General features: G+C 55.1%; 2 protein-coding genes and 1 long non-coding RNA gene across 4 annotated transcripts in view; 1 reads left to right on the forward strand and 2 right to left on the reverse strand.

The window, feature by feature from the left end:
• Window positions 1–3,609: 3,609 nt before the first annotated feature.
• Window positions 3,610–4,113, reverse strand: LOC310920820. 2 transcript variants are annotated; one of them, XR_014592042.1, is made up of 3 exons: window positions 3,967–4,113; window positions 3,818–3,891; window positions 3,610–3,742 (listed from the first exon to the last, which is right to left on the reverse strand). It is a non-coding gene; the product is annotated as an uncharacterized lncRNA (long non-coding RNA). The 2 variants fall into 2 exon arrangements; XR_014592043.1 differs by having other exon boundaries at window positions 3,997–4,105.
• A 12,625-nt stretch (window positions 4,114–16,738) lies between these two features.
• On the reverse strand, window positions 16,739–19,834 carry CD79A (CD79a molecule). The gene is made up of 5 exons (XM_083880674.1): window positions 19,722–19,834; window positions 17,834–18,292; window positions 17,646–17,764; window positions 17,153–17,221; window positions 16,739–17,056 (listed from the first exon to the last, which is right to left on the reverse strand). Exons 1-5 carry the CDS (start codon window positions 19,810–19,812, stop codon window positions 16,943–16,945), a joined length of 852 nt encoding a protein of 283 aa, XP_083736800.1. The 5' UTR covers window positions 19,813–19,834; the 3' UTR covers window positions 16,739–16,942.
• Window positions 19,835–21,105: 1,271 nt separating this feature from the next.
• The window catches only part of ARHGEF1 (Rho guanine nucleotide exchange factor 1), a gene marked incomplete at its 3' end in the record, with an annotated part of 17,623 nt that continues 17,119 nt past the window's right edge, over window positions 21,106–21,609 (forward strand). The window contains exons 1-2 of the mRNA XM_083880773.1: window positions 21,106–21,137; window positions 21,468–21,516. Coding sequence (XP_083736899.1) covers window positions 21,490–21,516 — 27 coding nt within the window. The 5' untranslated portion in view covers window positions 21,106–21,137; window positions 21,468–21,489. The remainder of the gene's footprint in view (window positions 21,138–21,467; window positions 21,517–21,609) is intronic.

Consider the following 21,609-nt stretch of genomic DNA (forward strand, 5'->3'; position numbering starts at 1 on the left):
GTCAGCCGTCGGCTATTCTCGGCTGTTCGGCAACTCTCGGTCATTTACGTCACCCCCCGGCTATTTTCGGATGCGAGGAGCATTACGTCACTCTTGCCCCTCCCCGCCGCCATCTTAGTTGTGGCTGAAGCCGATTCCGGGCGAGCCGCCATCTTTTTTGTGGCACCGTTAAGGCCCCCGTCGGTGTCTAACACAGTCGCCTGACTAAATCCACTAACCTGAACCCGGCTGCGGCGCGAGTGAACTTACAGCCCGTGTCTCTACACCTGGACAGGCCACGGAAAATTGCCTCCGGGCGGCGCCGTGGTCGGGTTTTTGTGCAGGCAGTCAGATAGACAGACCTGGGGTCCTCTCTTTTTCCCGCCCTTTTGGCCGCCATCTTTGGAAGGTCGAGCGCCGCGAGCCGCGCCGCCATCTTGGTTGTGGCACCCCCCCAAATGTCCCCCTCGGCTGCTCGCACAGGCGCCTGACCACATCGCCTGCCCGAACACTGCCGTGGCGCCGCTCAGCCCCCATCCCGTGTCCGCGCACCTGCGTACGCCGCGGAAAATCGCTCCGGGGCGGTTCCGTGGTCCAGGTCGCGCGCAGGCAGCCGGCTGCCACGCGCCCGGGGTCCTTGCATTTTTTTTCCTTCTTTTTGGCCGTGATCTTTCGGCGCTTGGGCACCAACACTGCCCGTGAGCTCACCGCCCGGGGCTGCCACGGGCCCTCGGGGACAGGCACGGTCGAGAGTTGCAGTACTGCTTTATATCCACACGATGGCAGCACTGCTGCACAGCTCTCGGGACTGGCACGGGGAAGAGCTGCAGTACCAGTCTGTATCCACAGGGTGGCAGCACTGCCGCACAGCGCGGCCCGGAGCAGAGCTGCAGTATCGCTTTTTATCCACAGGATGGCAGCATTGCCTTACAGTTCACAGCCTGGGGGAGAGCTGCAGTACCGAAATTTATCCACAGGATGGCAGCATTGCCTTACAGTTCACAGCCCGGTGCCAGGAAGGGGGAGCTGCAGTACCGCTTTTTATCCACAGGATGGCAGCATTGCCTTACAGATCGGCTCGGAGGGAGCTGAAGTACCGGTCTGTATCCACAGGGTGGCAGCGCTGCCGCAGGGAGCGGAGGCAGAAAAGAACGTGGCCAAAATTCCCCTTCCAAACATCCCCGAAAATAAAGGCCCCAAAAGACCCCCAACCGCAAAAACTACGACAACCCCCCCCATCAACCAAGCCAAATCCAAAAAAGCATTTATTTTAGGCTACACTTCAATATTTCTTCTATTTCCTATTTTGTTATTTCTATTAATCAATACAATTTATCTATGATATCAGGTACATTATATTAGGTATATTTTACATATTATAATATATGGAACATGTAATAATATAGAGTGGATATATTGATATTATTTTTCAAATTTTATAGTTCTCTTTTTGTTACTTATATTCTTATTTTTTTGTATTTTTTTTTCAATTTGTGTTTACATCTTGATATTTTAAACTATATGAATTCACTAACCAAAGACTTCAGAACCACACTTAATTAGAATTGAAGGACCCTGGTTTTCTAAGGGGTAAATATTTAATCTTTATTAAAATAATAAAGACACTTTTGGGGGGGGTTGGTTGTGGGGGGTTTTGTTTTGGGATTTTTTTTTGTTTGCTTAATTTTGAATTTCTTGGCTAATAAACACAGAGGTTCAGAGAGTTAGAAAATAAAATGTTTACTTAGTTTTATTGCTACCACTGAAAAACACCTCAACATCAAGTTACTCCTGGTAATACTGTACATGGGGAGAAAAAAAGGGAAAAAAGGGCACCACAGTCTTTACACCTTTCTCTGTTAAGGCTTTTTAATTCAGCAGAAAATACAGAGGTTTTTCACTAACTGCACTCTCAATTATATCCAGACATCCCATGGACATGAAGGTAATTTTTAAACTTCTTTCTTGCCAACAGCCAAACTTCCACATACTTGGAGTAAGAAGAAGTATGGGGGGAAAAAAGAAAATAAAGAAAACATAAAAAATATGTAGAGGGAGAAACAGGATAAACAAGTTAATGGTTTCTGTGAAGAAGTCCACCAGAAGGGTGGTCAGTGCACAGAGAATGGGAGTCTCCTGGAAAACAGAGAATGCTTGGTCTTTTTTCATGTTATCCTTTATTATTTTTATATTAAAGCGTGGCACAAATGAATTTAGTGTTCTTTACTGTCAGTCTGTGCCTGGTTTTTCGCTCCTGTCGGGCCAAACTTGCACATACCCCGGGTAAGAAATAGTATTTTAAAAAGGAACAAAAAAAACATGAAAAAATATAAATAAATAAAATTGATAAAAAAGTCTTTAAAAATTAAAAACACAAAAAATAAAAACACAAAAATAAAAAAATAAAAATTAAAATAAAAATCTAAAAATAATATAAAATAAAGTTAAAAAATTAAAAATAATATAAAATCTTTTAAAGAACACAGAACAACAGCTGGACTGAGATGAGGCCTTCCAGGGGCTTTGCTTCCTACTGGCTCCATCCTTTTTTGCCAACTACCTGCAAGAGGAAAAACAACAGGGATAAAGTTTCAAACAGGATCTCCTTGGTTGAGGCACTTCAAAATAAGATTTTTAACAAAAAAGTTGGCCAAAAAAAGAGAGTCTCAAAATCAAGATGTAAGTCTCACAGCTATTAAAAAAAAAAAAAAAAAAAAAAGAAAACCATGTCTTTGGTGTGTATAACTTCCAGCCCCTCATGTTTTCAGTCCTTATCATTGATTTTTACCAAAGAGAATTTGACAATCCCAGACACTTGGTGTCAATCCAGGAATACCCTCTACAGCCCAACTACACCCCACATGACAAATTTCAACTCCCCAGGACTTGTCCCATTCCCCCCACACCCAGACTGAGCAACAAGGCAGAGCAGCCCAGGCCAAACACACCAACACCCGTGACACAGGACAGGACAAAAGGGGGGACACAACAGGGACAGAAATATCTCAGCAAGAAGAATGACCCTGAGGACCGAGAGAACTCGCAATGAGATGACCGAGGTCAGACTCATGGGGAGCTGACCAGGCTCAGAGAACCCTGCAGGAAGAAGATGCCAACGGGATCACTGATCCCAAGAAACGCAGGGATGGATGCCTGAGAATCCTACGGTCAGAATCATCTACCTATCCCTGCATTCTGACAAGACCTAATCCACCTGAATGGATCACAGCAGTGCACAGCTGTGGATACAGCTCAGAACAAGACCTGGAAAGGCATCAGCCTGGACACTTGTGAAGAGAGATGGATTCTGATGTGTGTCTGAGCACCTGAGTCAAAGGCACCTGGCTGAGGAATGCAAAGATCAGAAATGGTAAGATCGATGCCAGGGGTTTTGATGGGCCCCTTGAAGGGCAAAGGAAAAAGACATGAAAGAGACGAGAGGCCCAAAAGACACAGAGGGCACAACAGACAAGTGACAGGACGTGCCCTGGGACTGCTCTGCCCTGCACATCTCAGCACTGGGATCAAAAATGAGACTTTTCCCTTTACACAGCCCAAGGGGTCACATCTTGGACATCCCCATCTCCAAACCTGATTTAAAAATCCCTCCCAACCCACACCCCACTTTCATCCCCTCTGTGGCTCCCAGCCCTCCACTTATCTCAGGGACATCTGGGGATGCCAATCCACGTCAGGTTCAAAAAAAGGCCGCCTCTCCTCTGAGGTAATTCCTGCTGCCTCTGGGCTGGTGTCTCTCAGTCAGCTACAATAAAGAAAAGCAAACGTGACTGAGATCTCAGCAGCACATTGGCCAAAAACCAGCAATTCTGCTACTCACCACCTCCTGAGCACACCCAGGTCCTCGGGCCCTGTGCTCCAGCTCTGCTCAGACACCAACACTGCGGGGTGTGCCTGGGTTAAGAGCAGACAAGGTGATGTGGCACTGCTGAAACTTGAGCAGCCCCTCCCTCCTCCTCCCTGACACACCTCAACTCCTCGGCTGTTACCAAAGCCCACCTGGATGGCCCCTTCAAATGGAGAAGGTCAAGGCTTCACCACACAGTCCTGTAATGCTCCCACTGTCTGGCTGGTGAGGGGAGCTCGGCATCGTGTGAGTGGAACACCTAAAACACACAGCACTGGATGCTCAGAGTTCCACCAGCAAGTGAGGCTGGAGCAATAGTAACTGCTTCTGTCCACCCATCACTGCTCACCTGGTCCATTTCACCTTGACTGCTGATATCCAGCTTTGCCTCCTAAAAACAAAGACAAAGAGCAGTGCTGTAACATGGCCACCATTTACACTCCCCTGCAAACACAAACACTGACTGACCTTCTCAGGGGAGCCCCCTCACCCGGGATGGGGCCACTCTGCCATGGATTTAATCCATCTGCACCTGAAACAAAGTCAGGACAAGAGTCAAAGTGCTGCAGGAGAACTCGACAGCTCCAGACACTTTGTGTCATCCTCACTCTTTTTACTCCTGAGGGGTCCATCCCACTGGGCCCTCTCCTCTCTAAGGTAACTTTAAATTGCCTCCTGGGACTGAAAAGGTTTTTCCCCTTCACCCAACCACCAACCCCAACAACTCAACTTTTGAATATGAGTGGACAAAATCCATCCTAGACAGAAATGAACGTGTTGGCTCCGTGGATTTGGAAACGTTCTCTCAGTGCTGCCATATCCAAACTCCAGCTGTGCACCTCCTCACACTACCTGGGACCACAGAACAGAAAATGTGACTAGTCCCCTCCAGAAGAGTCACCCCCAGGGCTCCTCTGCACCGCTGTCCCGGCTCCCCCTCAGATCTCCCCCCACTCCAGAGGCTGCCCAGAGTGAACCCAGCAAAAGGAAAAGGGACACACTGAGCACAGCACTCACCTCTGGGCCACCTGCCCAAGTGCCAACTCACCCCCTCCCTCTATTCCTTGGCACACCTGGGGCAGCAGCAGCACCTGCAAAGAAACAAAAAAGGAAAAATCATGCTGAGTTCCTGAAACTGCAACCTCCCCACTCTGGCTGAAGCACAGCACAAGTGAACCTTAATGTTGCACCCATCTACCCTCCTCTGGTATCCTGGGCCAGCACATCTGCCAAGGGGACCACCTAAAATAAAATAAAAAAAAATAACAGTGAATGCTTAGAGTTGCACCAGCAAGTGACACTTCAGCAAGAGCAACTGCTTCTGTCCACTCATCACTGCTCACCTCGTCCATTTCACCTTGACTGCAGAGACCCAGCTTGGCCTCCTAAAAATAAAGACAAGGAGCAGGGCTGTAACATGGCCACCATTTACACTCCCCTGCAAACACAAACACTGACTGACCTTCCCTGGGGAGCCCCCTCACCCGGGATGGGGCACTCTGCCATGGATTGAATCCATCTGCACCTGAAACAAAGTCAGGACAAAAGTCAAAGTGCTGCAGGAGAACTCGACAGCTCCAGACACTTTGTTTCACCCTCTCTCTTTTTACTCCTGAGGGCTCCATCCCACTGGGCCCTCTCCTCCCCTAAGGTAACTTTCATTTGCCTCCAGGGACTGAAAAGGTTTTTCCCCTTCTCCCAACCACCAGCCCCAACAACTTAACTTTTGAATATGAGCGGACAAAATCCATCCTCGACAGAAATGAACGTGTTGGCTCCGGGGATTTGGAGACGTTCTCTCAGTGCTGCCATATCCAACCTCCAGCTGTGCACCTCCTCACACTACCTGGGACCACAGAACAGAAAATGTGACTATTCCCCTCCAGAAGAGTCACCCCTGGGGCTCCTCTGCACCCCTGTCCCGGCTCCCCCTCAGATCTTCCCCCACTCCAGAGGCTGCCCAGAGTGAACCCAGTAAAAGGAAAAGGGACACACTGAGCACAGCACTCACCTGTGGGGCACCTGCCCAAGGGCCAACTCACCCCCTCCCTCTATTCCTTGGCACACCTGGGGCAGCAGCAGCACCTGCAAAGAAACAAAAAAGGAAAAATGATGCTGAGTTACTGTGAAACAGCAACCTCCCTGCTCTGGCTGAAGCACAGCACAAGTGAACCTTAATGTTGCACCATCCACCCTCCTCTGGCGTCCTGGGCCAGCACATCTGCCAAGGGGACCACCTAAAATAAAATAAAACAGACCAGTGAATGCTTAGAGTAGAACCAGAAAGGAGACTACAGCAATAATAACTGCTCCTGTCCACCCATCACTGCTCACCTCGTCCACTTCACCTTGACTGCAGAGATCCAGCCTTACCTCCTAAAAACAAAGACAAAGAGCAGTGCTGTAACATGGCCACCATTTACACTCCCCTGCAAACACAAACAGTGACTGACCTTCCCTGGGGAGCCCCCTCACACAGGATGGGACACTCTGCCAGGGATTTAATCCATCTGCACCTGAAACAAAGTCAGGACAAAAGTCAAAGTGCTGCAGGAGAACTCGACAGCTCCAGACACTTTGTGCCAATCCAGGAATACCCTCTACAGTCCAACTACACCCCACATGACAAATTTCAACTCCCCAGGACTTGTCCCATTCCCCCCACACCCAGACTGAGCAACAAGGCAGAGCAGCTCCAGGACAAACACACCAACCCCCGTGACACAGGACAGGACAAAAGGGGGGACACAACAGGGACAGAAATATCTCGGCAAGAAGAATGACCCTGAGGACCGAGAGAACTCGCAATGAGATGACCGAGGTAAGACCCATGGGGAGCTGACCAGGCTCAGAGAACCCTGCAGGAAGAAGATGCCAACGGGATCACTGATCCCAAGAAACGCAGGGATGGATGCCTGAGAATCCCAAGGTCAGAATCCTCCACTCAGCTGTGCACTTTTAGAAGACCTAATCTGCCAGAATGGATCACAGCAGTGCACAGCTGCGGATACAGCTCAGAACAAGACCTGGAAAGGCACCAGCCTGGATGGTTGTGAAGAGAGATGGATTCTGATGTGTGTCTGAGCACCTGAGTCAAAGTTCAATGATATCAGTGCCTGTCCAAGGAACAGGGAGATGTTAAGAACGATGCCTGGGGTTTCCAAAAGACCCCTTGAAGGGTTAAGGCAAAAGACACACAAAACAAAACACACAACAGACACTGAGTGCACAACAGACAAGTGACACGACGTGCCCTGGGACTGCTCTGCCCTGCACACCTCAGCACTGTGAGACCTTCCCTTCACGTGCCCTAAAGGGGTCACAGCTTGGACATCCCCATCTCCAAACCTGACCCAAAAATCCCTCCCGGTGACTCCCAACCCACACCCCACTTTCATCCCCTCTGTGGCTTTTAGCCCTCCACTTATCTCTGGGATGTCCAGGGATGAGAATCCACATCAGGGGCCAAGGAAGGCTGTCTCTGCCTCAGGGAAACTCCTGCTGTCTCTCATTCAGGTGCCGTAAAGAAAACCAAACATCCACGGATGATCTCAGCAGGGCTGTTGGGTGAGAGGATCTCAGTGTGAGACAAGTGACCACCTGAAACACACAAACAATAAGGGATGCTCAGAGCTGCACCAGAAACACCACTGCCCTGACCACACAAATATATCAATTTTACAAAACAAAACACAAACAAAAGTCCAGCAAAAAAAAAAAGCCAACTCTTATTACTTGTAGTCCAACTTCCAAATATAATAAAAATAGCCCCCTCTCCATTCTCCTCAAAAAAATCCCCAAAATATACACCCAGGACTCCCCAACTTAAAGACCTGCCTCTAACAAATAAGAAGCAGAAAACCCACGTCTTTTGAATTATATAAACTCATTAACGTAACGCATCAAAAATTAACAGCACCAAAACCAATTATTTCTAATTCAATGAACTCATAATATCTCAGAACCATCAAAACAAACAGACCACCTATAAATACACAGAAAACCAAAAGATCCATTTGAGTAAAAACAATATCTCCCAAATTTTCCAAAACTATAAAACATAGAACTGTAGTCAGGCATGCTAAATAAACCATCCCCTGTAATACCATAAACAATAATCTAATTACAAATTTTAAGAAATTATATAAAGTTAAGTACATCACACTGTCGCAAACCCACTAAAACAAACAATACACACTTGCCATGATAAAAGCCACCACTAAATAAAAATCCCTCCCCTATACCTCACACCACAGCCAATTACACCACTGTAAACCTTAGAAAAACACAATATCCCCCTAAAAATAATTCAACCATGAAATTCAGTTCAAAAATACTCCGGCCAACATGCAAATTATGGAACCTAACGTGAAATAAATACACCACATCCCTCATCATAGGGCATCTACTAACTAAATAAAGCTACAAATAGAACATCAGAAACCACCTTAAAACCACTAAAAAGAAAAAACAAGCCCTATCCAATTTGAATCCCTACATGTAATACACAAAACCCCGATAATACACATCAAAAGTCTCCCAAAAAAAAAAAGCTACCTAAATTAAATCTACCTCAAACACAAAAATTCTATCATGACATCGTCTTCACACAAAAACCAAATTACACATAATAAATAACGCCAAAAAAAAAAAAAAATCAAACAAAACACTACGTACCACCAAAGAACACAAAGCTGAATAAAGAACAGAATACTAAACAAAAAACACATAGACATACCACAACTCATTAAAAATCCAGGTAAAAAGAATTTTCCTCCAGTTTAAACACAGACAACAACAGAAGAAGATTTTTTTTTTTTGCAATTTCAGCTCCTTTTGTCTCCATAAATTCTTTTTCTTCTGGGAGCACCGAGAAGGGTTTATTAAGATGAAGCTGAAAAGGAAAAAAAAGTCCTTTTAATAAAACCACACTGACTTACCTTTTGCTGCTGCTCGGTATCAAGGTTTATCCTTCATCATCACCCGAAGATGTTCCAAATCCAGGTGCTCCCACAGTCTCTCCTCCATAAACCACATCCTAATACCCCAGAGCTCAGAATAAACTCCGCACTCCCCGCAGCTCAATGCTAAACCGAGCTGAGGCTCCCCTCTTAAACCGTCCCCGGCTGGAACCGCCCCCTCATTATCCATTACAGCTCCACCTGGGGCTGCTCTGTCCCCTCATTATCCATTACACCTCACACCTGCGGCTGCTCTGTCCCCCTCACCATCCGGTGACAGCTCTCACCTTGCAGTGGGCCGGGGAGAACCGGGGCCGGGGAATCGGGACCGGGGGGATCGGGGCCGGGGAGAATCGGGAATCGGGACGAGGAGAACCGGGGCCGGTGCTCAGGGCCGGGAGATCAGCACAGGAGGGAACCGGGGTCGGTTCTGAGGGAGGGACGGAGCCCCGAGCCCTCAGCGCGAACCGGGGCGGGGCCGGGACCCGCTGTCCAATCAGCGCTGCCGGTGCCTCAATGAGCCCGCCAATCGCGAACCGGGGCGGGGCCGGGGCGGTTCTCGGGGCTCGTTGTCCAATCAGCGCTGCCGGTGCCTCAATGAGCCCGCCAATCGCGAACCGGGCCGGGCCGGGGCGGTTCTCCGGGCCCGCTGTCCAATCAGCGCTGCCCGTGCCTCAATGAGCCTGCCAATCGCGAACCGGGCCGGGCCGGGGCGGTTCTCCGGGCCCGCTGTCCAATCAGCGCTGCCGGTGCCTCAATGAGCCCGCCAATCGCGAACCGGGCCGGGCCGGGGCGGTTCTCCGGGCCCGCTGTCCAATCAGCGCTGCCCGTGCCTCAATGAGCCTGCCAATCGCGGGCCGGGCGGGGGTTTCAAAAGAGTCCCGGAAGGGGCTGTTGGGTCAGTGGCTCGGTGTGGAGCTCTCCGGTCGGGCTGTGCGGTGTCTCCGGGTTGTTTTACTGCGGTAAGAGCGTGTTCACTTATTTTGCTATAAGCTGTTGTGTGTAGGATTATATTTAGGTGTTTATTATGTGGTGGGTGGTAATAGCTGAGGCTGACTGGCTGTTGTTCTGCACAGCGGTTGGGGTTTGCCTCAGAATCCCAAAACTTCCTCTTGTGAGAGGTTATGAGGCCAACGTTGTTTTAATTTAGCTTGTTTTTGGCATTTTTTGGTGTTGACATAGGAGGGGTTTTTTGTGTGTTCTTTGTCAGTTTTCCCTCCATGGCTCAGGTATTTTACTCCATCCTGGAATACCTTCCTGAGAAATTCTTCTGTAAATCTAGTAATGCTGAGCCTTGGTGTTTTTGCAGCTGAGGAGGGGATGTGTTGTTTGGGGGAGGTACAGAAATTTTCCTCCTTTTTTTTTTTTTTTTTGCTCTTTAATATCTTGTGGTGTCTGGGTCTTGCTGGGGTTTGATACTGAATGTATTAATTACCCTCTAATTTGGAAGGAACATGGCAGGAAGAAACAACCTATTGAGGTTTGTGTTCTTGGCTAATTTATGAAGTGGTTGCGGTAATAAAACAACTGTCAAAGTTGCTGTGGAGTTTGTGAGAGCTCAGGAGTGTTTCCTATTGTAAATGGCTTTTTGATTTCTCAGGAGATGTGTTCAAAGGCACACCAGAGCTTCCTAGTATAGGGAATTTTCCTGTGGTTATTCTTTCTGTTTGGTTTTATTTATGGAGCAAGGTTGGATTTTTTGTCTATGCTCTGTAGCTCAGCATTTGCAGAAGGTGTATTGACCCCCACGCCAAGTAATGCAAGTGCACAGAGGTTTATTGGATTAATTGTCGTCTGAGGAATAAAGTCTGTTCCAGATTCTCTTGCCACCCTGTGGGAACATGGTTGTTTTGTGTACATGGGGATTTAGGCACGATTGTGAGGATGTAAAATAAACACTTGGGTTCCTCTGGGTATTCCATGGGAAATGTGTCTTTGGACAGCTCCCTGTGGGTGAACTGCTCTGGTTATTTGATGGGAAATGTGTGTCTGGATTTATCCCCTGTGGATAAACTGCTTTTTTTATTGCAGATCTGCAGCAGTGCTGGGTTTGGCTGAAGGGTTTGTGAGAGCAGAGCAGAGAATGGACCCATCAGCTCCAGCAGGGTGAGGAGTGTCTGCTTCTGTTTCCAGGAGGCTGAACCCAAAGCCTGTTGCCTTAATGGACAGTATTAATTACACCTTTTCTTCTCTCGAGGTCCCTGGCAAGGGTTGGACAAGAACTGAAATGAGACTTGTTGGTCCCTGGCAGAGAGAGAAGCAGCAGATGGAGTCGGGGGAGTTTCTGTGAGTCCCTGTTTGTGAGGCTCGTTTGGTGTTTGTCCCCTTGTTACCTCTTGGTTTCTCTTTATGCTGTTTTTGAGGCTGCAGCAATCAACGACTCTGTAAGTTTTAGATTGAATTTCTCCTTAGTTTTCATTCCTACAGGAAAGGCAGTGACAACCTGCAGGAGGAGTTCCCGGAGCTGTTTGCCTCAGGGCTGTCCTCTCTCTTTGTTCTCCTTTGCTTAGCAGGGCAGGGACTTGTTCATTTGGGTTTGTCTTTGCAGTCCCTGGGGGCTGAGGCGGTTTAGGCTCAACCCGAAGGAGAATTCCCAATGGAGCTTTAGCAGCAGCTGCTGTTGGGTGTCCCAGAGTGGTTTGTTTAGTGTTGATTTCATGCGGTGAACTTGTTTAGTGTTGGTTTCATGCGGTGAACTTGTTTAGTGTTGGTTTCACGTGGTGCTGGCAGAGCTGCTGGGAGGGCTTGAAGGGTTGAGGGCTGGGTTCCCTCTGGGCAGTTTGCTGCCAGCCTGGTGTGCTCCTGGGAAGATTTATTTGCAAGAAAGAACGGTGGGGGAGAAAAGTTAAACAGAAACAATGTTCAAGTCATGTTTGAAATTTATAAATGTGTAATAACCTATGGTATTTAAAGGAAAGATCTTTTGTTAGCTGCTGTGTCTTGCTGTGGAATGCCAGGTGCCCAGATGTCTGTAACTTTTTGCTTTATTATGTCTCTTATTGTCATATTTTTTATTAAACTTGTAAAATTTTAACAGAAGTGAACCGTGTTTTTCACATTTCCTATGCCAAGGGGCAGCGCCTGGACACTTGACACCTGTCCTAAACTCCAACTCACCTGCTCCCTCTTTTCCTTGGCAGTGGCAGCACCTGCAAAGGAATAAAGGAAAAAAATCTGCTGAGAGACTGTGAAACAGCATCATCCCTGTCCTGACTGCAGCGTGAACTCCAGAACTGTGCCTTCAGCCTGGGCAGGGACGCCTGGAAAATGGAACACCTAAAATACAAAAACCAGCAGTGGGTGCTGAGAGTTTCTCCAGAAATGGAGCAACAACAGCTGCTCCTGTTCCCCGGGCACTGCTCCCTTCCCTCCGCAGCTTCTGTCTGGTGTTGGGAAAGATGAGACTGGAAAAACATATGGATACAACTGTGTGGTAAGAAATGCTGCAGATGTCAAACCTGTGAGTGAAATAGGAACGAAAGCCGGCTTTGAGATGTAAAAATGGCCAGGCAGGAAAACGGTGATGAGCTGAAGATGGGTTAAAAGACAGGAAAACAAAAGGACTCAGGAATGTTGCCTTTCCATCCTGCCGAAGGCATCAGGGAAAAAAAAGATAAGAAAAGTGGTCTATAGAGTTTAGAATAGAAAATAACGTAGTAACTTAGTAGTTCTTACAGGCTGCATGCAAAGTTTGTGAGTTTTGTATCTTGCACGGGTAAATTAGAATATTCAACACAAAAAGAGATGGAATGTATTGTAACAAGGTAATCGCTCTCTTCGCTTGCTCTCCCCTTTTTCCCCCTGCTCTCCTCTTTGCTTGCTCTCTCTTGTTTCACCCCTCTCTTCCCTTCTCTCTTGCTCCTGTTTTCTCCCCACGCTTTTCCTACTCCGTTTTTACCCCTGAGCTCTTTTCCATTTCTCTCTCTCCCCATTCTCTCTTTAGGGCTTTGCTCCAGCCCAGGCTGCTGGCTGAAAGCTTTACCCACCCCCCTTGTAATAATAAACCCCCGTGTTTCTAGAACATCTCAGCTCTGCAGAGTTCCTTGTCCCTGCCGTCCACAAAAAATATCCCAGTCTGGGGAAACGCTGCCCCTTCACAGCCCGAGGAGGCGGGACCCCGTTCTCATTCCGGTAAGGACAGACACACAGTGCAGGTAACACCCCGGGGATGAAATATTTAAATCATGCATTTTTATAACAGCATTTTTAAAAGTAAAGGTCTGAGGGAGTGCAAGACGTGCTGCTGACTGACTTTACACCAGGCACCCTCGGCTGAGAAACTTTTGCTTGTTTTGTCTCTTAATTGTCTATTTTAATTTTTTTTTTAATTTATAAATTTTTGAGAGAGAGCAGTGGAGCTCATTTTTCACAGGGTGTATCCAAAGTGAGGGCCCAGGGAACTTGCAGTGGTGGGGCTTTGGGGGAGCTGGGGGCTCTTGGAGGGATTGGGGGTTATTGAAGGGTTACTGGGGGGGTCTCCAGGGAATTTGGGGTCTCTGGGGGTCTCAGGGGGAGCTGAAAGAACAGCACGACCCCGCAGGTTGAATCAACAGCCTTTATTGAGGGGTGGTCCCCCAGGGCAGCCCCCTCCCCGTGTCAGAGCGCCCCCCAGCACAGCCCCGTGCAGGGGCACCTGCAGCCCGCCCGGGGCCGCCCCCAGGCCGCGACCCCTCCCCACTCCGGGGGGCGCCGCTTTGGGGGCGGGGGGCAGCAGGGGCGGGGGTCGCGGCGCGGCCTGTCGCGACAGAGCGGGGCGGGGCGGGGCTGGGGGAGATGGAAACTGTCACGACATGCGGGGCCATATCGGGTGTCGTGGCGACAGGGCGGGTCGCGCTGGGCTGTGTCGCGACAGAGCCGGTGGCAGCAGCACCGCGGCGGGTCCGCGTTCTGGGGGGCTCCGGGGGGCTCCGGGCTCCAGGCTCGGGGGTCCCTGGGTGGTCTCGGGGGCTCCCAGGGGGGCTCCGAGCTCCAGAGCTGCGCGGCCCGGGGGAATCTGGGGGGGTCTGGGGGCGCCCGAGGGGGCTCTGGGGAATCCCAGAGGGGTCTGGGGGCGTCTGGGGGGTCCCACGGGGGTCTCGGGGCGTCCAGCAGGACCCTGGGGGGCTCCGAGTTCCAGAATTGGGGACTCCGGGGGCGTCTGGGGTGGTCCAGGGCAGCCCTGGGCGGTTCTGGGCTCTGTGGTCTGGGGTCCCACGGGGGTCCGGAGGGGTTCGGGGGATCCCAGAGGGGTCTGAGGGGCTCCGGGGGGGCCTTGCGGGGCTCCGGGCTCCAGATCTGGGGAAGCCGGGAGGGTCTGGGGGGGGTCGGGGGAGCTCGGGTGGGGTCTGGGAGCTCCCAGAGGAGTCTGGGGGGCGTTCGGGGGGGGTCCGCAGGGTCCCAGGCGGGTCTCGGAGCCTTCCAGGGGGACCTGGAGGGAGCCGGGGGGGGCCAGGAGGTCTCGGTTCTCCAGATTTGGGGGGTCCGGGGGCGCCTGGGGGCACGGGGGGGCCCGCGGGTGTCTCTGGGTCTGGGGGCTCCCCAGGGAGGAGGGTCTGGGCTGAAGGCCGGGGGGACGAGGGGGGCCCAGCCTTCACCCCCACCCTCCTCCTCCTCCTCTGGGGACCCCCAAAAGGGGGGCGCTGGTGGCAGGAGCCCCCCGGGACCACCCCAGGCCTGGGTGAGCCCCCCGGGAGCCTCCTCCTCCTCCTCCTCGGCTGAGCTCCATGAAAAAGGGTTCTGAGGGCGAGAGGAAGGCTCCATAAACCCCCCAAAAACAGGGGGGACCCCCCCTCCCCAATTCCAGACTCACCTCTCGCTCTCTGGGGGCTCCAAAAATGGGGCTGGGGGGGCAGGGGGGCGGCGGCGGCTGCAAGGAGAGGGGGGGGAGCAATTTAGGGTAATTTTTGGGGTACTTTAGGGCACTTTTGGATTATTTGGGGGACAGTTTTGAAGTCCTTTTAGGGAACTTTTTGCAGCACTCACTGTATGGACAGCACGAAGCGGGCTGGGGGTCCCGGCAGGGGGGTCCTCCACCTCCCACCCCCCCAAATTGGCCGCTCGTCCTGGGGGTCCTGACTTTGCCTCTTGCCGGGGGGATCTCTGACCTGCTGGAGACAACGCTTGGTTTGGGGTGGGGGTCTCCGGTGTCCCCTCCTCCCCGTGGGGCAGGGGCAGTACCTGGGGGCCGGGCAGGGGCCCGGTGGGCCAGGAAGACCCCCGGGTCCAGGGGGTCCCGCCGGTGCCTCCTGAGCGCGGCCGTGAGGCTCCGGTGCCGCTCGCTGACCAGCGCCCGCCCCACAAACGCCCCCAAACTCTCCACCAGCGAGGCCAGGCTGGCCACCAGATCCATCAGCCCCTCGGCCGGGACCCCCCCGGCGTCCCCCTCCTCAATTTGGGGGGCTGGAGGGAGCTCGTCCCCGCCGGGGCCGGGGGTCAGCAGGCGCCGCACGTCCAGAGATTTGACCTCGTGGTTGAAGAGGCCGCGGTGGCACAGCCGGCGCTGGGTGATCACCACAGGTTTGGGGGCGCACAGGGGGCTCCCCAACAGGAGACCCCTCCACGGGGGAGGCTGCAGCCTGCGGGGGGGGGCGGCCGGAGCCTGCCGGGAGCCCCCCAAGGGCACCTTTGGGCCGAACTTGGCCGAGTTGCGTTCCCGCTTGGTCCGGAGGCGTTTGGGTTTGGAGCGGGCGGGAATGGGGAGGGGGCGCTGGTGTCGCTGCAGGGGGGCCCCCAGGGCCCCACGGTGGTGGCTCATGGTGGTGGTGGCGGCAGCTGGGAAAAACCTGGAAAAAGGGAGGACTTTTAATGAATTTTTCCCTTCAGGTGCCCCCCGGGATCCCCATTCCCCCGTGGAACCTCTTGGCACTCAGGATTTCCTCATTCACCCCACCAGCGTCCCCCAATTCCACCTCAGTTTCCCCCTTAGAGCCCCCCATTCCCCCCTGGGGTCCCCTGGGTACCCCCAGGATCCCCCGTTCCCCTCAGGACCCCCGCCATTTCCCCCTCAGATACTCCCCAATACCCCCAGGCTCCCCTGAAGGGCCCTCAGGCCCCACTTTCCCCTCAGATCTCCCGCCAGAGCCCCCTATTCCTTTCTAGGACCCACATTCACCCTTAGGACGCCCCAGGACTCCCAATTTCCCCCATTTTCCCCGGGTTTTCCCCATTTTTTTCCCGCACCTGCCCCGGGGCTGTGTCCCCTCACGCGCCGCGGGGCGGGGCCAGCACCGGCTCGCGCCGCGGCCGTTGGGCACAAGGGGGCCGCTCGAATTTTCCCGCGCTTCGCTCCGATTGGCCCGCGGGGCCCCGGCGCTCGGGCTCTGATTGGCCGAGGGCGCAAGGGCGGGAAAAGGCAGCTGCGAGGGAGGGGCGGGGCCTCCGTGAGGGGGCCGCAGGGAAGAGTCGGGGAATTTGGGAATGACGGGTGAAAATGAGGAAAAGTCGGGGAAAACAGGGCAAATTACACAGTAAAATGGTGGCAAAAGGGGAGAAATGGTGTGCAGTGAGGGAAATTTGGAGCATTGGGGGAGAATTGAGGGGAAATGGCGATAGTGGGGTAAAATGGGAGGAGAATAGACTGGAACATAATGGGGGAAAATAGGGATAGTAAGCGGAAATGGGGGAAATAGAGGCTTAGTGGGGGAAAATGGGACATATTGGCCTAAAATTAGGAATAACGAGGGAAAATTGTGAGAAAAATCGACAGAAAATAGAAATTATGGAGAAAGAAAATGGGGGTAATGGGGTAGAACGGAGGGATTTGGGGATAATGGGAAGAGACTGGGAGAAATGGCAAAATATGACAAAATATGTGAAATTTTGGATAATGGGGTAAAATGGGGGGAAACTGGGGATAGTGGGATAAAATGGGGGGAAGTTGTGAGGAAAATGGGGGGGAAATTTGAGATAACAGGGGAAAATTGAGATCTCATTTTCAATATTTGTCCACAACTCATTAAAGATTCATTAACGATTTATTAGCGGTTTATCAGCTCCAGGCGAGGGGAGGGTCCCCCAGTACCCCCCAGACTCTCACCAGTTTTATTAGTTTTATTTTGGGGAGGGGTCAGCGCAGCCTTGAGTTACCGAAGCAAAGCCTTTGTGGGGTGGGGGGCACGCGGGGTTTGGGGAGGGGTCCCGCCCGTGTTCGAGGGGTCCTCTAAGGCTTCTCCAGGAGGCTCTCGGCGGCGGGGAGGGTCCCCACGTCCTGGTAGGTGGGCTGCACCCCCCGGGAAATGTCCTCGTACATGGAGCACTCGTCCAGGTTCAGCCCCTGCCGAGAGGTAATTGGGGTGAGGGGTTTGGTTTGGGGCGATGGATCCCCCAGCCCCTTCTTTGGGGGGCTCGGAGTGTCCCCCTCCCAGGTCACCTCATAAAGATTTTCCTCCTCGAGGGAGATTTTCTTGGGCTGGAGGAGCTGCTCGTTGGCCCAGCGCTTCTGGGGGGGCAGAAAAAAGGGGTTTAGGGGGTTTGAGGGACATTTGGGGGGATTGGGGAGGAATCAAAGGGGATTTGGGGTGCCGGAGGGGGAATTGGGGAGGAATCAAGGAGGATTGAGGGTGTCAGAAGGGAAACTGGGGGTATTAGAAGGTGAACTGGGGGTCTCCAGGGGGGAATTGGGGGTCTCTGAGAGGGAATTTGGGGCCTTTGAGGGGGAATTAGGGGTCTCTGGGGGGGAATTGGGGATGCCAGAGGGGTAACTGAGGGTCTCCAGGGGGGAATTAAGGGTGGCAGGGGGTATTTAGGGGTACCCAAAGGGGATTTATGGCTACCAGGAGGAATTAGGGTTATCAGGACGGAAACATCAGGGGACACCAGGACCAGAATTGAGGGTGGGGTCCCCCTCCTCGCCCCCTCCTCACCCTGAAGAGCAGCAGCAGCCCCGGCCCCGCGGAGCAGAGCAGCAGCAGCACGCCCTGCGCCGTCAGGATCCTGTTCTTGGTGGTGTCCCTCAGGTTCAGGAATGGCACTGGCATGGGCTCTGCCGGACCAAATGGGTCAGCCAGAGCCCCGAAACCTCCCCGAATCCCCCCGAGAGACCCCCACTCACCGTCCACCATCACGAAAGTCCCGCAGGACTGCGCGACGCGGTTGCAGACCTCCACCCGGCAGAAGTAGAGCCCGCTGTGGTTGTGCTGCAGGTGCTGGAAGCTCAGGGACCCGTTCTCACCCACCTGGCGACCCCAGCCCTCGGCCGGCACCTCCTGGGGCCACGTGCAGCTCCAGGTGTCGCCGCGGTAGCGCCGGGGACACACCTGGAGCCAGGTGACCTTGGCCTCGGCCTCCAGCTCGGGCTCGACCTCGAAGCGGCACTCGATGGTCAGGGGGGCCCCGAGGGGCCCGGAGTGAGAGGTGGGTCCGGGCCACACGTGCAGCTCCGCTGAGGTGTTGCAGGGGTGGCTGGAGGAGGGGTCCGTCCTCAGAGCCAGGGGTCGCGGGGGGTCTGCACGTGGGGGGGGAGCCGGGGGGAACGTGGAGGTCCGGTACGGGGGGCTCTGGCACCTGGAACCTGTGGGGACAGAGGGGCTCATCGAGGGGCAGTGACCCTTCTGGGGGCTCAGTGTGGACTGCCGGGACCCCCGTGGGTGGGGGTCTGACACAGGGGCCCTGCAGGTGACACCAGGGGGTCACAGTGTCCTGGTCCCACTGTAGGACCCCTGCAGCCCCCTGTGGGTGGGGGTCTCACACAGGGACCCCATGGGTGACACATGGGTTACAGTGCCCTGGTCCCACCACGGGATCCCTGCAGTCCCCTCATGGGTGGGGGTCTCACACAAGGGGTCACTGCAGCCCCCCCCATGGGTGGGGGTCTCACACAGGGGGTCACTGCAGTCCCCCCGTGGGTGGGGGTCTCAGGGGGTCACTGCAGCCCCCTGTGGGTGGGGGTCTCACACAGGGGGTCACTGCAGTCCCCCCGTGGGTGGGGGTCTCACACAGGGGGTCACTGCAGTCCCCCCGTGGGTGGGGGTCTCAGGGGGTCACTGCAGTCCCCCCGTGGGTGGGGGTCTCACACAGGGGCCCTGCAGGTGACACCAGGGGGTCACAGTGCCCCGGTCCCAGCACGGGATCCCTGCAGCCCCCAGTGGGTGAGGGTCTCACACAGGGACCCCATGGGTGACATCAGGGGGTCACAGTGCCCCGGTCCCACCACGGGATCCCTGCAGCCCCCCATGGGTGGGGGTCTCAGGGGGTCACTGCAGCCCCCCGTGGGTGGGGGTCTCAGGGGGTCACTGCAGTCCCCCTGTGGGTGGGGGTCTCAGGGGGTCACTGCAGTCCCCCCGTGGGTGGGGGTCTCACACGGGGCCCTGCAGGTGGCCCTGGGGGCTCCCCCCGGCCCTGCCCCACCCGGTTTCGGTTCTCGCTGGGGACAGGAAGCTCGGGGAGGGGGGGGGTCCCGGGGGACACGCTGGCACAGGTGGCTGGGGGGAAGAACCCGATGGTTTTGGGGTCCCCGGGACCCCCTGCAGCGTTCAGTGGTCCCCGGGGTAACGGGGACCGGGGACCCCCAGTTAGAGCTGTGAGGGGTGGGCACAGGTGGGACCCCCGAGATCCCCAAACCCTGAGACCCCGGAAGTCCCAAAACGCTCTACCCCAAAACCCGAGACCCCCGAAATGAGACCCTCAGGACCCCCGAGACCCCCGGGCCCCAACTCTGAAACCCCAGAAATGAGACCCTGGAAACCCTGAAACCCCCAGGCCCAAACCTGGAGACCCCAGAACTCCTGAGACCCCAGACCCCCCCCCTGAGAGCCCCGGGACCCCTGAGACCTCCTGGCCCAAGCCCCCAGACCCTGGAACTCCTGGGAGCCCCCGGCCCAAACCCTCAGGACTCTGAGCCCCCAGACCCAAACCCTGACACCCCAGATCCACACTCAAACCCTGAGACCCCTGAAACCCCCAGACCCAAACCCCGGTACCCAGCCCTCCCCTAGTGATACCTGTGAGGAGGAGGAGGAAGCTGAGGATGAGCAGGGGGCTCGGGACCCCCTGTTTTGGGGCAGCCCCCCGGCTTTGGGGAGCAGCCGCCATCAGCTGCCTCCGGCCAGGCCCGGCAGGAGATTTGCCCCAGTGCCCCGGGGGGAGGGAAAGGAGGGGGGCCCGCCCCAAAGGCCCCCGGCACCTCGGGGGGGGGGGGGATTAGGGGGGCAGGGGGCTTGGGGAATTGGGGTCTCAGTGCTGGCGTGTTGGGATTTGAGTCTGGGGGTCTCAGTACTGGGGTGTCACGGTTTGGGTTGGGGGGTTTCAGGGGTCCTGGGCCTCAGGGTTTGGGGGTCTCAGGGGTCTGGAGTCTCAGTATTGGGATTGTCATAGTTTGAGTTTGGGGGTTTCAGGGGTCCTGGGCCTCAGGGTTTGGGGGTCTCAGGAGTCTGGAGTCTCAGTATTGGGATTGTCACAGTTTGGGTTGGGGGTCTCAGGGGTCCTGGGCATCAGGGTTTGGGTTTGGGGAGTCTCAGGGGTCTGGGGGTCTCAGTACCAGGATGTCACGATTTGGGTTTGGGGTTTCAAGGTTTGAGTCTGGGGGTCTCAGAGGTTTGGGGGTCTCAGTACTGGGATGTCATGGTGTGGGAGTCTTAGGGGTCCTGGGGTCTCAGGAGTCTGGGGGTCTTAGTACTGGGATGTCACAGTTTGGATTTGGGGGTCTCAGGGGTCTTGGGGTCTCAGGGTTGGGGGGGGTCTCAGTACTGAGATATCACAGTTCGGGTTTGGGGGTCTCAGGGTTTGAGTCTGGGGGTCTCAGGGGTTTGAGGTGTCAAGATTTGAGTCTGGGGGTTTCCCGGTGGTCTCAGGAGTCTCGGACTCGTGGCTGTTTCTGTCATTGGGGTCAGGGCACCTTTGGGGCGGGTCTGGGGGTCACACCCCGTGGGTCTGTGTGTCACCGGGGGGCTTCGGTGTGTCCCCAGGGTGTCCCCGTGTCCCGGGGGGTTCCCGGGGGGGGTCCGTGTGTCCCTGGGGTGTCCCCGTGTCCCCCCCGCCTGTCCCGCCTGTCCCGGGCGGGGGGTCGGTGTGTCCCCAGGGGGTCCCTGTGTCACCGGGGGGTTCCCTGGGGGGGGGTCCGTGTGTCACTGGGGGGTTCCCTGGGGGGGTCCCGTGTGTCCCCAGGGGGTCCCCGTGTCCCCCCCGCCTGTCCCGCCTGCCCAGGGCGTGCCCCCCCCCCACTTCCTGCAGGAGCCGCCGGGGCCGCGCTTTGTGTCCGCCCGTCCGGGAAACGCCTTTTTCCCTTTTTCCGCCCTCCCCTCGCCCCCAAACACCCCAAACACCCCCACCCACCGCCCCCCGAGCCCGCCCCCTCCCCCCTGGACTCCTCCCTCCCCTCCCCCCCCATTTCCTGCATCGTTTCTCCGCCGCGGAAACAGGTACGGGGTGGGGGGGGGATGGGCGGGGGGCGCCGGGTCAGCCCCAAACCCCCCCCGGACCCCCCAGAGCGCCCCCCGAGTTCCCCTTCGCCCCCCGCCCCGAGTTCCCGCGTCAGGCCCCCGCCCAAAGGGGATTTTTGGGGGGGTCCGCCCTGTTTCCCCCCCCCCCCGAGCCCCCGCCCCGCTCTCAATGGGGCCCTTTGTGCCGCCCCCTCCCCAAAACCGCGACCCCTCCCCCAAACCGCGGGGGCGGGGGGCGGAGAAACCCCCCCCCCCAACCCCTGAGACCCCCCAAAAAAATCCTGAGACCCCCCCCCCAAACTCCTGCAGGACGAGCCCCCCCGCCAGGAGGATGGAGCCGGAGGAGGGGTTTAATGGGGTGAGCGGCGCCCCCCCCGCCCTGGGGGGGCCAGAGACCCTCCCCTGGGGTCCCTCCTGGGTCATGGGGGGTCCCGGGGGTCGCTGGGCCTGG

Source organism: Zosterops lateralis, assembly GCF_965231275.1.
Source record: "Zosterops lateralis genome assembly, chromosome: 31".
NCBI classification, from domain to species: domain Eukaryota; kingdom Metazoa; phylum Chordata; class Aves; order Passeriformes; family Zosteropidae; genus Zosterops; species Zosterops lateralis.

Excerpts from the sequence above, each read along its gene's own strand:
- CD79A (XM_083880674.1), bottom strand. The coding sequence starts at position 19,812 with ATGGCGGCTGCTCCCCAAAGCCGGGGGGCTGCCCCAAAACAGGGGGTC. Across the intron at positions 18,293-19,721 it reads CTTCCTCCTCCTCCTCACAG|GTTCCAGGTGCCAGAGCCCC; the intron begins GTATCACTAGGG and ends CTGTCCCCACAG. Across the intron at positions 17,765-17,833 it reads GACTTTCGTGATGGTGGACG|AGCCCATGCCAGTGCCATTC; the intron begins GTGAGTGGGGGT and ends TTGGTCCGGCAG.